Source organism: Mercenaria mercenaria, chromosome 1, assembly GCF_021730395.1.
Source record: "Mercenaria mercenaria strain notata chromosome 1, MADL_Memer_1, whole genome shotgun sequence".
NCBI classification, from domain to species: domain Eukaryota; kingdom Metazoa; phylum Mollusca; class Bivalvia; order Venerida; family Veneridae; genus Mercenaria; species Mercenaria mercenaria.
The window spans coordinates 6444339-6462578 of NC_069361.1; the positions used below are offsets into that span (position 1 = coordinate 6444339).

Genomic DNA, 18240 nt, shown 5'->3' on the forward strand with positions numbered 1-18240 from the left:
GGTGAAACACAGGAACAGATAAGACAGTTTTTCATTATGTCATGTCTTTAATGCGAAGAGATAAGGGAGAACAAACACCTGTGTTTTGTCTAGGACATGCTGCAAGCGTACCTCGTGGGACATGAGCGTACAATTCTTCTTCGTACGATCCTGTAACACGCATCCCTCCTACCACATTGAGGCGCATCTTCTAATGAAAGCTAGTGTAATAATCAGCTTGCACGGCATCTTTACTGCCTATTTGTAAATATTTATGATGACTTAGTAATCAAGTAACTATGTTATTAAGGGATTATACCTTATCCAAGAATCTGCTTTGGTCCGTAGTTTTGTCTGCTCACATCAATTATCGATGAAGCCGGCAAACAATGTATCTGTAGGCATGGTACACGTGAAAGAGAATTACAGATGGGAATAAATTTTTCATTTGTTTTTATGTATTTGTGTTCTTGTTCTTAATTACTAGTGTGAAGAATGTACAATCCTTTAATAAGCATTTAAATATTTAGACTATACCGTCAAGTTAATGAAGTGTTGATTCAAGTTGAAATAGTAGAAATATTTTTGACGCTAATTACAGATATAAGTTAATAGCAGATCTGTCATGGGAGGTAATAAGTAATAATCCTTAAAAACTAAATAAATAATTTATTACGAAGTTGATGTCGTGTTATAATCCTGAATATTCAAAGAAGCGATTATATTTTGCTCACTGATGATATTTTAGATAACCGGGTCATTATTACAAAGTGTTTGAGGCATGTTGGTTGATGGAAGAGGTGCAAAACAAAACTTTAAACAAAAGTTTGTGTGCCAAAACTAGTGACTTTCAAAATGTGACAGGTATGTAAAGTTTTACCGATCTATAAATTACTACTACTGATTTACGTAATACGTTGAACATAAAACGTGCAAGTGTTTCATTATATCCGTATGAAATGAGTCAATGATCGTTTATGTGATTTTTGTACAAACACAAATGTTGCAAAAGTATTTGCCATCGTTGATCCCGTATTGAATAACTGACGGACAGACGAATAGTTTTATAATATCTAAGTATATGAGTATATTCATTCCATGTAAAAAGATCTTTAGGAAACTTATTCGGGTGGCAAAAAGTTTTGCAATACTTTACTTGGAGGTCTTAACAATATGTTAAAACTAAGATGGAAGGAAAGTATGAAAATCGATTTTTTTGCAAGCGTTCATTTTTTAACTCTATACATATTACACTTATTTTTCTCACCGTTTAAACAGCTTGAAATAACAAAAGAAGTAAATTCAGACTATCTTTATTGGCAAACATTAATATATTCCAAAATCATAAATGTGATGTCCAAATATTTAATTTTTAATCAACACAGAGCCAAAATTTCATTATCTTCTTAGCATTTACATGACCATGACGAATGGATTCATATAAAATACTATTCACCATTTAAACCGTTTTGTGATCATTATTTTATATCATTGTTTTGACGAAATGAACAAGTCATACAATACGGTAAAAAAAGATAAAATGAGCTTATTTTTGAAATTTTTTAGTCGAAATCTAGACATTTCTGCACACACATCCGACTTTAATATACTATCACCAAAGTACCCATTAAATATTCACAAGTACTGGTTGTTTCACTGTTTGTCATGGAATAAGTATGCTCATTAAAAAAATAGTTTGATCAATACATGTGCCTTCGTTAGAAATTATGGCACCCAGTTCCAATCTATATTCAAATAGTCCCTGTTATGAAATCCGTATACATGTTATTTCTTACACGGAGAGGAAAGAAACAGAATTCTATACCTTGTATATTAATAAACAAGGAGGTGAGGTTTTTGTAAAAGCCATCCAATGGCATGTTTATTATAATAACGTTCAACATAACCGAGACTGAAAGACCTATAGCTATGTCCTAATTATGGGCAGTATCCTTTTCAAAGACAAGAAGCATACATAGATGCATAAACTTCTCTGGGGTTTTGTTTTTGGAGGCGGCATTCTGGGAACGTGGCTATTCCAGTTGAAACATTGTCCTTGTTTGTTCAAACTGTAATCTTTGTCACAACATATAGCCAAGTTCACAACATATAGCGCAGTTCACAACATATATCACAGTCACAACATACAGCACAGTTCACACAACATATAGCATAGTTCACAACATATAGCACAGTTTACACAACATATAGCACAGTTCACAACATATATAGCACAGTTCACAACATATAGCACAGTTCACAACATATAGCACAGTGCACACAACATATAGCACAGTTCACACAACATATAGCATAGTTCATAACATATAGCACAGTTCACAACATATAGCACAGTGTATTACCATCAATAGCAAACAACTTCCAATTAAAAAGATTCTGTCTTGGCTTATTGCGATGGCTTAGTTGGTTCTAAGCTTTTCAATTATTATTGCGCCAAAACTCCGTGGTATTCGAAAACTTCGGTCCTTTTCGTTGTTTTCAAAGAAAAATCTTAGATGAAAAGGGCCTGAATAACTATACACTTCACCTGATTTAGCGATCATGTAGATCATGTACTTTGTAATGATTTATACGAACGGTTTGCAAGATGATGGACCATTTATCTTGAATACAGAGTGAAATAGTTTAAATAAAATGGCAAACTATCACAAGTCGCTTGTTTTGTTTGTTTGTTTTGGGTTTAACGCCGTTTTTCAACAGTATTTCAGTCATGTAACGGCGGGCAGTTAACCTAACCAGTGTTCCTGGGTTCTGTACCAGTACAAACCTGTTCTCCGCAAGTAACTGCCAACTTCCCCACATGAATTATCAGAGGTGGAGGACTAATGATTTCAGACACAATGTCGTTTATCAAATAGTCACGGAGAACATACGCCCCGCCCGAGGATCGAACTCGCGACCCCGCGATCCGTAGACCAACGCTCTTACCTACTGAGCTAAGCGGGCGGGCTACAAGTCGCTTGTAGTATTTAATTCCATTTGTCACTTTGAGCGCGTGTTCTTGTACAATAATTTTTTTATTTTTTATATATATTTTTTCGAGTTAATATGTGCGTTATATAGCAAAGAAACTGGAATTAATACCGACATACCTCTGTGTAGTCGCATAAGTGAGTACCTTCCATGATCACATTCCGTGTGTATGAAACAGTTGACCTCACTATTTCAGTTCCTGAAAAAAAAAAACAATATGTAATTGCTACATCTGGAAATCAAAGAGAACAAACCGATTAGGAAAATCGAAATTACAGAAATACCATGCTAATTACCGATATGTGATCAAAAACGCACCTATATGTGCGATCCAACTTAAATAATTGTCGCATTCTGCGATATTCTCGCGGGAACCGGGTACAAGATGAGAGTTTAAATCTTGATTGCTAATACATCTTGTAATGTGCCGTCCTTTCAAAGCAATTATCTGTTACTGACGGATTCTTCACTGTAATATGCATAATAGATATTTCATATCGAATAATATTACGAGCGTTTAGGGCCGTGTAACTTTAATACGGGGTATAAAACATGCAATATGGCGAGATAAAATCTATTTGAAGTCGGCCATATTGAATATTCTATGATTTAATTACGGAAATTATAGTAATATTTTGCAACAAAACGACACCATACCTTGTGATTTATATTTCATAATGACGCTGTATCACGTTTTGTTTAACTGCTAATTCATTTATAAAATAATAAAAACGGTTTAACACGTTTCAAAAGAATGGTTAGACAAAGGCTTTCTTTATTAATTACCGAATCTATTTTCTGCAATGTTAAACATCTGTATAACAGAACCATTCTGCTCATAAAAGTACGGAAACGATTTTATGCTATGTACAGTTTAGCCTTGTTCTTAAATAAACAAAAATATTCATCCTTGCTTCTTTCCACTTTCCTACACACCCTCCTTTACCATTTTTTTTTTGTATTTTGCATATGATTAAAATATACTAGTTGTTGGATATTTGGAGCAACCCGTTTGCAATATTTTTCCGTTACAGTGTATTTTGGTTGCGGGCCTACCTTACGATGCATGACTCTCTGGCTGTGTTTGGGGTGCTCTGTGAAATCTACCCTTACCTTTTATTTTTCACATAAAAAGACGAAATCCAAGAAATAAAACAGCTTTTAACATGTAACACACGGAGTTTCTTTCCTAAGAATATCAGCCAATCACAGAAAGAAAAACTGTTATTAAAAAACCCAGTATCTTCTCCACGGCAAAGCTCAAGAATTAGTTTCCATTGCAAAATATGTCGGTGTTGACATAACAACAAATCTAAGCTGGAACAAGCATGCCATTTTAATATCATCAAAGGTAAATAAAGCCATTGATTTCGTATAAGAAACATCAGTCAAAGCCCTTGTGAATACACATGTACCTTCTGGCACCCATACACACAGGCCAACACACACACACAATAGAAGCGCCGAGCAGTTCTATGGGTCAAAAAAGATGTTCCACTTTCATCAGCGTTATAGTCATCCAAGAAAGACAGGGTTGTTCTACTTATGTCTGTTATTTTCTTTTATGGTGAATGTATAGTCCAAACATTTTCTTCTTTTCAGAGCGGAGTCAATAGTATACCGTCTGGCAGGTCTCCAAATTCTTCAAACAACAGTAGTCATGTTATCAGTAAAAATCGCATAAACTGAGCTTTATATTGTGCATCAATAAATTATCACCAGTGCTGCAAAGAACAACAAAGATGTACACACGTCCTCAAGGTATATATGCCGAAGATACTAACGACTTACTCCTAACAACCAGTTAGCAAGCGTATACCAAAACAGCTGATATATTTTTGTTATTTTCATCATTTACGTTTCTTTCAGAAAAAAGAACAGTGGTCTAACAGAAGCAGTCAGGTAAAAAGAAGATGTACCCCTGATAACAGAACCCTTTAATGGTATATGCATGGATGTTTACATGATAAAAATATAGGCCTACGTAGAGACAAAGTGAAAAAATATAGACATTATGATTAAAGATAAAACAAACACTCTAAGGAAAAAAGTGGGGCTTCGCCTTAGAACGGCAAGTGGCAAAAACCACTGCATGTCTCTCCTAGAAGCGTTAGGATGAAAACATAAACAATGACATTTTGTTATACATATGCAGTACATTTGTATTTTCTTCTGTCACGTTTTGTGTGTTATGAACAGATCCTGTCAATCCGAGTCTACTAATAAATTGTTTGGTTGATTCTATGCTTCCAAAGGATTGTCTTATATATTTATTTACCAGTTTGTTCTATTAGAAATACATATATTTACATGTATACACTGTCCACTACTAAGTATGTATGTGCTTATCTACATCTACATCTACGGGGATACTCCCGGCAATCAATTTCTGATCGATCATAAAGCATGTTGCTATGTTACATGATACATGATATGCATGTGTTAAGAGAGTCAGAGCAGTAATATATACAGCTTTGTTAAAAATAAAAACAGGATGATGACATTAGTACATATACGAGTCTAGATCAGTTGTGAAGCACTGAAGGTTCACACTGTCTTTGATTCCTTGATGTTATAAGGCAAGGCGTTCCAGTATCTGATCGTGCGGGGGGAAAAGGAGTTCATCTGATATTGTGTTCATGAAGATGGAATGATAAAGTTTAAATTTCTAGAGACTGTCAGGTGGTTATGATCTACAGAGACGAGGTTGTGTGATATCCGAAATATTATGATCCGAAATATTTGCTATATATATATTATATACATTAGTGACACAAAGGAATATGTAATTAAACTAAGTCTACAGTAAGAGGGTTTGTGGGAAGTGTTTGTGCCGGGGGACATATGAGTTTACTGAGCAGCAGGATGCTACGTTGAGTAAATAGCATGTAGGCTGGAATTGACAGAACACGTAAGGAAAAGATTCTGATTGTGTTTGTATTTACAGAAAAGACTAGCTGTAGCTGTATATTTCAAGGATAAGTGGAATATTTGTGAATAAAGAGTAGAATAAATAAAACATGATCAGAACATGACGTCATATGACAAAAAACCAAACAAACAAACTTCATTGTTGTTATATTTTCTTGTCCTTTAGAGTCATGCAGTCCTTTCAATATCGCTGTAATAGAATTCCGCTTAAGCCGGTGCTGGAGAGATTGAGGGGTGCTGCAGTTTCCATTACCTCTCATGAATAGACTCGGTCAAACCAATTCTATCATTCTTTTGCTTGGTTGCATTCTATGCTTACAAGGGATCTTGTTACAGATTTTATTCGAGGTAAACAATTTAGATTATAAACAATTTATGACTGAAAGACGAGTCGAAGTCAAAAGCCACATCTGCTGTAGACTTTATGGCGAAAGAATAGTTAGACCAGTATTTGTGGCACTTTTATCTGCAAACTTGAAAACAATGTTCATACAGTGATGCAGCTGAGCTATTTTAACCAGTTCAAAATGCACATATGGAAGGACTATTGAGCTTCGGTACCAATTATAACATATACTTTGAACGTTAAATATTCTTTGTAACCACTTCTTGATATTGTCTTTGGTCGTTTTGGAAACCCTGTAATGCTCACCACTGATATGCAAGGTGAAATTATTTTACAATTAGACCAGTGTTGAATATTGCGACCAAGGCCTGTTGAAACTCAATTATAAAGCTTAATCCACTAAGTTTCGAAACGAAACTGCCGTTCGATCTAGTTGCCAGGCAAACAAGAGCTATCAGGAAACTGTTTATAACCCCATAACATATCCTGGACACATGAAGTGATATTGAAAATGTAATGGATGAATAACCAAAATCAAAACAAACAAAAGACAAACAATGAAAAGGGTGTGATATGGCAACTTATGTGATAAGATATACTTTTAAAAGTACGTTCTACTAAGCTTTATTCAGTTTCCAGCATTCCATCTATTGTTTGAACAAAGTTGTGTAAAAATGGGGAAAATAATTTATAAAAACTTCTGATAACGTGTCACGCCATCAGTGTGCATGTACATGCATAAAGACACCGAGTTAGTCAGCGACTTCTGAGGAGCCGGTGTAAAAGAAAATATCCCCCCCCCCCCTGAAAATCCCCCACCAGGGAGTTTGGCGGGGTGATTTCCTAGGAAATCTCTCTCTCCCCCCCCCCCCCCCGCCCCCACCTTAAAATTTACAACTCACCCTTGGTATGTCAGTAACCACATATGGAAATGGATTTAATCCTGTGTTTTGCTTTTTCATAAAGATATGCTCCTTCCTCAACCATCATCTTTGTGTAATCTGCTACCTCATTAAGTACCATATGAGCCGCCTTTTGTACTTACTTATATCTATGTTTTCGTTATTTTAATTTTATACGAAAGTATACTCCTGGAGGATTGGGAGTGGACACGGACTCCTTGCAAGAAAGTGTGAAGAGCATTTTTTTAATGTGGAAGGCAGTTAGAAGTGGGGGTGAATGAAAAATATATGACGGGGAAGGTGGTCGGAGGCAGCGGGGTTTTTTTTTGTTTTTTGTTTTGAATTTAAGAAACATTATGAGATCTAGTGAATGTGTGAAAGGTAAAACGATATAGATGTATATATGTATGTTTTTTCTTAGGGAAGTGTGTGTGTGTGTGTGTGTGTGTGTGTGTGTGGGAGGGGGGGGGGGGGGGGGGGTAGGGATGTAAATTGGCTGGCTGGGTGAGTGATGTAGACGAAGAACGGTTACGGTTACAGGGATACCTGTTGTAGGAAATATTATGAGATATAAATGAAATTGAGAAAGTGCCAAGAAGCTTGACCTTTGAGGTACATGGTCCTTAACCAAAAGATGTCTTCCCCTTACTAAGATCAATCCTTATGTGAGGCTGATGATTGTAGGGTAGTAGTTAAGAAGATATGGTGACATTGAGAAGCTTGCCATAAAAATTTAACCAACACTATAACAATATTTGACCTAAGTGACCTTGACCTTTATAATACCTTACCTTCACTACCAGATGTCCCCCCCCCCCCTCCCCCCTTACCAAGATAAACCCATAAGTGAAGTTTGATGGTAATAGGAGCAATAGTTAGGAAGATATAGTGAAAGTGAGAGTAAAGCGGCAATGCGGTGGCCAGGGTGAGTACAATAGCCCTCTTTATTCATCGAAAAGTTGAGATAAAAATGCAAATATTAAGTACTAAAAGCTCAAATCATTCAAGAAATAGTTATGGTTCTTGTGCAAAACACTTCCTCCCAATGCAATCTAATATTGTTTCGAGTTTGTTTTTGTCTCTAATACAGATTTTGTCATGGAACGGCCCATATATATTACTGACCAGGCATATGGCAAAAACTGTTAAGCGGTAAACAGTGTATGCCGTATGCCTGGTCAATAATCATATTACGATCACGTGGAGAATATTTTTTTCTGTTCACTTATCAGAAGACCAGTATCATAACTTGTATTGTGTTCTGGTTCGGAACACTGATGATTTACTCCGGATACAGTCTATGTGGCGGAAGAATAAAGCGAGATATTGCCTATCCTCTTGTTTCTTTGAAATTAAAAGCTAATAATTATGGCGGCTTATTTCACTATAATTTTTAAGAAAAAATTTTATTAGTCCGATAATATTGTTAACATCATAGCAGACGAATATGTCAAGAAGACAATCGCGTGTCGCGCATGTGCAAATGAGTATCATATTCAGGTTTTATTGCTGTATGTTAATGAGATATAAATGTTGTTTTTTTTTCAAACGACAGATAATGAAGTAATATATGCATATCATAGATGAGCAACACGATTAAGGACATCTGGTGCTTCAAAAACTTGTTTCTGAACGTAGAATTATATGCTGTAATTATACATTTTGTATTATGATCTACTGTCTATGTGGACATTGCAGACAGATAAATATCCAAATTTATCGTTAGAAACATTTTTGTAAATGTGGTTTGTTGAGAGTTCAGAATAAATTTCGTATACACGTTGTTAAGGAACCAACCGACATTATCCCTAGCGCTGTGTCGTGAAGCTAACTGACTGTTATTGGATGTGACAGACATATTTTATCACTCCTCCTTTGAATATATTCATGAAAATATTTACCATTTAACTCGCTGTGCACCAAACTACAAATATTACCGAGTTAAGGCCACCAATAATTTTATGTGTAAGTATTGAAATGCAATGGCAAATCATCTTTATACAGAGAGAAATGTGGACTTTTTTAAAACTGTGTGTACAACTGCAGCATTTTTCTTCATTTCATTAACAACGTTTACAGATGGTGTCCAAACATGCCCCCACTTGAATTCATTATGTTATGTAAAGTACATATCAGAATTATATCAAAGTATACCACAGTTTGGGTCTACGAGAGAATGTTGTTGAGTTTTCTAGGGCATATCTGAAAGTGTTTGTGTCTATTTCTGTTCTTTGTTCATGTTTTCAGCTTTAGTACGTTGAGACGGGTTGTACACACGCACCTAATATCTAATATCCCAAAAACAAGAAGTGCACGTAACGTAGGTCTTGGAAATATGGAGACCTCTCTCAAGTACATCTTTATGGTAAAGCAAACTTACGGCAAATAACCTAAAAATACCAGAGTATCTATATTAGATATGGAGTCTAGTACGTAACTCAAGCGTGGTGACACTTGTTTTCTGCAATCTAAAATATTCATGGGAATGCCAGCACACTTTTAAATAATACATACAAATCACTTACAAGTTACATTCAATTAAAAATATTCATGATTATTTTATAGAAAGAATAGGTTACGAAATGTATAATTATTTAATAATAAAATTTACTGATACTCAACTACGATAAAACTGCAATAAACAACTGCTTAAAAACATTTTCACATTTCAGATTCATTTACTTTCAAATATTCATTAATAAAACGACTCCACTGGGCTCCTGTACAAACACGGCTAATTCCCACATGATCACACAGGAGACATGCCAGTGAACCCGTAAATTCCCATGGGAAGAAGTGTGATAAAAGTTATTATGTATCATAAAGAGTATTTTCATACACTATAAGACGCCATTGCAAGTTTGATCACTTGGAGCAGTCTATGATATTCTGCTACATCAAGTATGTAAATTAAAATGTGCATGCTTATAATTCATCCTTAGTAACGCGTTTTGAATTTTATGAAACATTAATAATAATTGAATGGAGAAGATGCACAACTTTTATATAAAAGTTTTTGTCTGTATGATGCGTAGCATTGTTGGTGTAATTCAATTAATTTAAGTAATTTTTAGGTTACGTTATGTTATCCCTATAGAATAAGTATGCTAAATTGAGGATTTTGAGCATTTCTTGAACTGGTGTAAAACAATCAATTTTCCCTATCATTCGTTTTCATATCTTTGCTGTCCGTATTTTTTTTTGGCAAATGACAAAGGACAGGTTTTGTACAACTAAAAGGAATATATAAAGACAAATAATGAAAAACACACAAAAGTTTCATGTAAACATTTTAATGAGTATTATGCAGATATCCACTTTATGTCAGGTCTTTCAAGGAAACAATATAATAAAAAGAAAACTTTACATATGTAGGCATAAATTGTAAATTCACATATGTCAACCCGCAAAATCTATATTATATATTCTTATGTACATATCACAAACCGCCGACTGAACGTTATATGAACAGGTCTCTTCCAACTTGATTTATCGAGTAAAAGTTTTTTCAGGACTCCACTGCATGAAGGTTTAAGCACTTGAAAACTTCGTCTGACGATCCGAGTAACATTTAGTCACTTAAAGCCAATAAGATATTTGACTAATATTCTTATGGCAGAATAAATAAATATCAACATCTTTAACTAGAATGTCATGATGACCCCTCGCGTGACCTATCATGCGGCAGTTCTTGTTCATCACCGGAAACGGTGTTATAGGTAATATCTACTGGACTAGATGGACATGAAACGTCACTTTCACAAAAACTGTCATTTCTGTTATCTTTAGAAGAGTAAGAAAGTTCTGATGCGGCTCTTAGCTCATTATCTGACATAGACTCTTTGTCATCACAAACATCAACACATAGGCGCTCATTTGAGTCTTTTAAGGAAGATTCAGTTGTCGTCTGCTGTGCTTTCCTTTTTAAATCATCAGAACGTCTGGCAGCTTCTTCCTCACGTTTCGTTTTACGCCATTTTGCTCGTCTGTTTTTGAACCAGACCTGAAATGTAAGGAAACTTTTCTTTAAAATCAATATACACGTGATTATTCGATAAATGTAAAACAAATGACGAACCTAAGTATAAGATGGCAACAATCTCATTTCACTAAACGGGTAATGTTGTTATAGCTATTTGATATTTTTTTTTATAAAATGTGGTTCTGTTATTCATGAAATATTAATCGTTAATTGTTGTAGAAAATGGTGTTGTTTTTTATAACATTCCTTTTTTGGTTGTAACGTTTTAAAAAAAGGCATTATTTTCATTTAGGTTTAATACTTGTACACAGCTTATTTTACAGATGTATAACTCTAGTTTAGTTTTAATATCTTTAAAAGTGACCACGGATGAAAGACTGCTAATTTCGCAGAAAGTCATTAACTGAGTCAGAATGCGAGTTATGTGTGATATATACACCAATAAATAGGTAAACCCTTTGAAAAGGGTAATAAAACTTAAGTATCATCCTTATAATTCGCACCGTATGGATTTGAAATTGTTACAATATTAAGTAATACGTGAAGCTGCCTGGATGATTGTTTATACACATGATTAGCTACCATTAAACCACAAAAGTATCATTCTTAAACGTAAAAGATGAGGTAGCAAGATAAGTCCTTAGCGAACCCCAATGGAGCTGTAAAAATCGTCATTTAACTGTAATTTTCTTCATATTGACTCACGGTAAAAACACGAAAAGTAGAAAAATGCTTTATTCTATCATCAATAAAATATCATATGGGTAATTTGAAAGTTAAATTTTTATTTTTATTTGTAATAATTGTAATTACCCGCATAGAAAATCTGATTATAATCAAATTGATCCCATGAAATTAAATGACAGTAGTTTGCCAACAGCTGGATTTCAAACGGACAACACCTTGTAAAGCGTTGAAATTTTCATTACCTTAAATATGTTTGTGAAGAGAGAAAACAAAGTATACGAGGGCATATTGGTTTATTATCCTGCACAAAATCAAGGTATAACTTTAAACGCCAATTAATACCGCCACAATAAACGTGTTCATTTATTTATAGTATTCATACGATATCAGCCAGCAGTCGTTTTACTTTAAATTAAATGTGTATTATATTTCATTTACATTTAAATTTATGTACATCAGACGATTAGTAAATATCACATTGATCGATATCTATTTGTCCATTTATGTTTCACTCAATATTGCAGATGGTTTATTTTTTTTTTTATTTACTGAAAATAATACATCTGATTATGGTCAGAAATATTCTCTAGTGTTTTTTTTTGGAGTGCCATTAATTGCAAATGCGTTATAAAATTGTATTCTAAAATTTGGGGAGACCACATTTAAACAAATAACCAGTTTAAAACTGAGCACAGCTGATACACAATTTTGTATCAATGTGTCATTATTATAATACAAAATATTTTAACTAGTTACCAGCTTGCAGGCGATTTTTACAGATTTATCTGTATCGCATATTGTCATTTACTGATTAAACTGAGCATATGTATTTTCTCATTTTTTTTTATTTCTGCTTTGTTGTCACATACATTTTAAAAAGTTCACGACAAATAACAAATGAGTCTGTGTTGAACATTTTTTGACTGTTCAGCATTTAATTCCCTTAAATGTTATTTATAAGGTTATGATTGATAGGTGTAGCTTCTTTAACACTCTAAATATGTAATCAGTCAATTTTAATATAACTTGAAAGATGTGTTCAACAGTGAAAAAAAAGAAGAAATAATAATAATAATACTGGTAAAAAATACATGAATCTTTTCTTGCGACTAAAGGTATACTGTCGTATTTTCAAAGGTATAATTCGTTCAATAATATTTCGGTAAAATATTTTATTGATAAACGACCAGACTTAGTATTAAAGAAAAGCGAGCTTACCTCAACTCTTTCCTCCTTCAGGTCAACCTTCATCGCAAGTTCCTCTCTCAGTAAAACATCTGGGTAATGCGTCTTGTTGAACGTGTTTTCTAGTTCTTCTAGCTGCTCCTCTGTGAATATCGTCCTGTGGCGTCGCTTCCGTTTCTGACCGGCTCTCATTAAATCCATAGGGTTCAAAAAGCTTTGCAGGGGGTGGTAGGCTGCAGCTATAAGCGAAAAAAAAAGTTTATTGTGTATGATTTGAAAAAAAGACCATACTCTGTCAGGAGCTTTCTTAAATAATAATAATAATAATAATAAGAAGAAGAAGTCAGAATAAGAAGTCGAAGTGGAAAAAAGAGCAAAAATAATTTAAATAATTATCTTAAAGTGTGCTATTATCAACATATCACTATCATATCACTCGTAATAAGCATCATGCATATTATATTAAATTTTTACTTTTTGTATCATTGTAATTATAACTTTCATTTTTGTTTTTATTCTCTCTATAATCATTTCATGAAGAGGTACATTGACCGTGCTCAGTTTTATCCTAAATCTGTAGTAACTTTTACTTTTAAGGGATGTTGAAGAGCTTCGGCTGGAATTACGTGACGCATCTTTGGTATATTATTTTAATCTATAGACTCTGGGCAAACAACTGTATTAGTTTAAAGACAGAAAATATTTGCCAGTTCGCGGGTTCTGATTTTACAATCATTATTTGAGTGGAGCCCGAAGAAATACTGCTTAAGCTCTTCAGACGTTTTTTCAGGCAGAGATTAAAACACCTTCAAGTTCGGCTTAACACGTTTTTAAGATATCAAACAGCCCGCTGACTTTCGGAATGTTAAGCTAAAACAACATAACACAAAATACCCATTAAAGAAATAAATGCTAAGTTTGCTTAAAACTTTATTTGTAAATTGGAATAAACGTGACTTTCTCTGTGTTTCGATTTTAAAACATTAAAACTGCCTTAATTGGATAAAGCAGATTATCACGATAATCGGTGAAAGCATCAAAGTTTTGCCGCCGGAAGATCATCTTATTACTGTTGTTATATTTAATGGGATTTGCACATTTTCTAGCGATCATATAAATTTGTTTTGATAGTTAATTTACCGAATAAATTGGATTAATAATTAAGAATATTGCATTAAAATAAGATATCTGCTAAACAGGCGCCAGGCCACTTTCCCGTCGGTTGTTTTAGATTGTTTATCTTGAAAACTTTATTTTTCTCAGTTATTTCATTGAAAAATATGCGCATTAAAATCAGCGCTATTATTGATGTCAATTCCGGGAGTAAATCTGATTGCAAGAGCAATGAAAATTCTGAGCGACTGCATGTTATTTCTTTAGCTTTTCCGCTAAACAAAATAAAATTTTCATATTTATTGCTCGAAATTGAAATATAACCCGAAAAAATGTTCAATAATTAAACTACTAAACAGGTATTTAGCATTAATGAATTCAAGAATTATTAGCAGAATATAAATAATTAACGTATTTCCGTTTTGCTTTGTAAATAAAAAATGTACATTTATTAACGGCTAAAGCGTAATAATAATAATAGTTGTCCCATGGTGTATTAAGATATGATTGATGATCAAATGGTTGACCGAACTAGCTAATTTTTTTAATTGTTTAATTTTTTTGTCAACAGAATAATTCATTTTTTTTTTAAAACTAATACAGTTTGTACTATTTCGTTCTTAAAAGAAGATGTAGGTTAACCCAAGGAACAACATCTCACCAGTCCCAGACTCCACGAAGAGTCTTCGCTAATTTAGATATTCAAAAGATGTGTGCGGCTAATCCCTTTGTTGTGGTAATAGTTTTCCTAGTTTATTACAGACTTGTATTAAATTTAGTGGCATGAAATACGAGCGGGAATTTTGTGGGCTGTCACCGGGTTTGACTTATCGCTACTCAAATCTGAAAATCGGCTCCCAAAAAAGTTTACTTCAGTACAAAATGTCCATGTAATTAAAATAATTTCACATCTTCAAATCGTATTTCATATCAAAGTCGGTAGGTAAATCTTCAGGCCAAACTATCAGTGTGAGAATATATGAAATTTTAGTTGAAATATGAAATATGCTACGTATCATATCTTTTTGTACTGTTGTATGCAGATGGAAGGAACTCAAAAAGAAGTAGCTGATATTGTAAAACGTTCTAATATTCGTATCTTAATTTAAATCAGTGAAAAACACAAGAATTTCTTTGTAACCAAAATGTTAATATTCTACCTACTATCGCGTTTTAAACTAGGTTTGAATATTTAAGACTATTTTCGGAAATAAGAAAAGTGTCTTTTTTCACGTACTGAATAAAAAATATATTAATCTAGTAAAAAAAATATAAGATGTTGATACAGCATCACCGCACGTTACATGATTGTTAACTCGAATAATGTAGGGAATGTTATGCAGGCTTGAGGGGACAGTTTGATAGCATTGAAATTGATACATCAACATGCACGTTTTAAAGTCACTATTTGACGATTTAATCAGACTCGATTTGTTTCAGAAGTAGCTAGGGGCTCACGTGCATACTTTTATAACTTATCGTCGCAAAATCACATGTTTAAAGCCTTTACCGTGACACTTGCTTACAAGACTTCAAATCTAATCTTTACTTTTGCGGAAAATGTTAAAAGAATATTTTCAAAATATTTGTAAAGGACATTATGGACCATTTATCATAGAACTATCTTTTATCTGATTTTGTAAGACATCAGTTAGGTATGGCGATGTTTTCAAAAAGAACATACACGAGCAGGAATTATCTTATTTTGATGCGAAGACATCTGCTTTTATGATAAATTGATAAATGAATTATGGTCGATTTCGCAAGCATTTTTTTCTGGTGTATATACCAAAAGAAAGCTTTATCCGCCCTTCTTTCATATAAAGTGTAATCAGACTGAAATATTTCTAATTTAATTAATTTAAGAATACAACAAGCGCATCTGAATATTTCTTAACATAACCTTTAAGTTTTTCTATATAAATTATATGAAACTGGAAAAATGGGGGATACATATTTATATGAAGTACTGAAAAATCAGCTATTCGTCTGTGTAATTCCATTTAGCTAATCTTATTTTTAAATTCGCTGTTTCCTAAATCAACCAGTTTTTCTTCTTGATATTCATAATTTTGTAACGTATTCTGGATTAGATTTATTTAAATGAAGTTTGCTGTTTTTATGAAGTATTTCTCGTATATTTACAGCAGTAGAATAGTAATTGTCTTCCAAATAGATATTGAAAAGTATATGCAAACATCAATATTTTTGTTGTTTTATTTTCCACTAGATTTAAAAAGACAGTACCATATAATTTTATACAATTGTTGTCTGGGCCATTTAAGGTGTTTTTATGGTATTTATGCGGATTTTATGCTGGTTCACCATGTAAACGACATCTACTCGCCCTCCTCTTTCAAAACCAAAATGATTTACAAAAAGAATTGAAAAAAGTTACATTTGTTTACAAATACCAAAACCGGTTTTAAATAAATGAATACTTCAAGATGCACGACACAGGCTCAGTTATGATTAAATTACTTAAAGCTAAATTGTGTATTTTAAATCATTTTTTTTCACAGTTTAAAGACAATTTTCTTTTATTATTATTATTTGCGGAGTTTGAAAGCAAACTCGCAAATGTCTTTTTTTTTGGTTCTGCATAAGTATACGTGAATTAACTTTAAATGCTTCCGACTCCCATAGAAATATAGTAACATGAAAACAACAAGAAAACTTACCAAACATTTCTGGAGCTAGATGTGGCATTGGAGGGTACGGGTAAGGGTAGGTTGGTGTTGGTCTGTGCGCCAGCAGAGGACGGTTCTGTGACAGTATATTGTCTATTGAGAACAGCGATGATCCAGATGTTGATGGTGGACTCCCAGGCAGTAGTGGAGATGTCGGCATGGGTTTTATACTCTCTGGACTCCCTGGCAATGACTTGAGCTGCTCCTGGTTACACAGACTCTTCAGTTGTTGCTCTGCGTTGCAAAGAGTCTTCAACTGTTCATGATTATAAAGTGCTTTCAATTGTTCTTGTCCATAAGCTGCCTTAAGATGTTCACTTCCATACAACAATTTAAGTTGTTCCGAGTTGTAAAAGGACTTAAGCTGTTCCGGCGTGTAGTAAAAACTTAATGGCAGATGATGCATCATTGTTCCTGTGTATTAACGCACGTTATTTAGAAAATACAAGTAGAAAATCCAGTCATTCAATAGTATTTTCTCAGCGTAACAAACTGATGTTGAAAACAATTTCACTTCGTAGAAAATGAAGAACAAATTAAAACTATCCTCTCAGTATGGTTCAAAACACTGTTGTAAACCAGCCTATCCGAATTTTCCGATTTAATTCAACTAAATGGGACAAGTATCCGCCCTATCTTTATAATTACATATAATCTGTCGATATTAGATAGAAAGTGTAAAGAAAATGAAACATTAATCCGTGTTTTGTCCATAAAAGGACAGGATAGGCAGAGCGCTCAACCAATAGAAAATTTTATATGCAAATCTGGTGTTAAGCTCCACCCAATGTCAGCGAACCGTGCCTAGAATAGACTACTGTTGGTACTATACTGGAAAAATGTTGAACATTTCGAGTTTCCGCCTAAAGCGAAAAATACTTTTATTCTATCAAGTGTTATCTGATTTTATATATTATTTCTATTATTTGATATTGTTTTGATAATAGAATATGTCAGAAGTTAGAATTACATACTAATTCAATTTATTTATTGGCATTTTCAAATTGATGAGTTATTATAAATTGTACACTTCAACAAAATATGGAAAACGTGTTGTATTATTACAGAAAGAAACAATGGCTATTTCCCCGAGGGTGCCTTATTTAGATAGAGGATCTATGTAAAATATTTAAACGTGCTCAGGATCTAAACTTTATTGCCCATTTAAATATTTGTTACAATCATTTTTTTCCATGCAAAGTATGTTTAATGTTGTTTCATATTAGAGATTAATATCAGATCTCAGGCAATCTTTTTGTTCAGCTGAATTTAATTGCACCGTGTTTAAAAATATAAAGTTACATAGGTGATACAAAGCGCGTGATGTGATGCTGTGTTAATTGAAAATGTAAATAAACTTAATTGCAATTAAGCATGTAATATAAAAACATGTTACAGAATTATCAGGGAAAATCTGCTAATGAATTTCAA

At 33.5% G+C, this 18240-nt stretch overlaps 1 protein-coding gene across 1 annotated transcript; it reads right to left on the reverse strand.

Moving 5' to 3' along the window:
• Nucleotides 1–10429: 10429 nt before the first annotated feature.
• LOC123545075 (homeobox protein OTX-like) lies at nt 10430–17461 on the reverse strand. Its single transcript, XM_045331353.2, has 3 exons — nt 16801–17461; nt 13040–13245; nt 10430–11155 (listed from the first exon to the last, which is right to left on the reverse strand). The coding sequence occupies exons 1-3, from the start codon at nt 17216–17218 to the stop codon at nt 10805–10807; spliced, it is 975 nt and encodes a 324-aa protein (XP_045187288.2). The 5' UTR covers nt 17219–17461; the 3' UTR covers nt 10430–10804.
• Between the last annotated feature and the right edge of the window lie 779 nt (nt 17462–18240).

Coding starts and splice junctions, on each gene's coding strand:
- LOC123545075 (XM_045331353.2), bottom strand. CDS start 17,218: ATGATGCATCATCTGCCATTAAGTTTTTACTACACGCCGGAACAGCTT. Junction 13,246..16,800: donor TCTAGCTCCAGAAATGTTTG/GTAAGTTTTCTT, acceptor TTTCGCTTATAG/CTGCAGCCTACCACCCCCTG. Junction 11,156..13,039: donor TGAAGGAGGAAAGAGTTGAG/GTAAGCTCGCTT, acceptor CTTACATTTCAG/GTCTGGTTCAAAAACAGACG.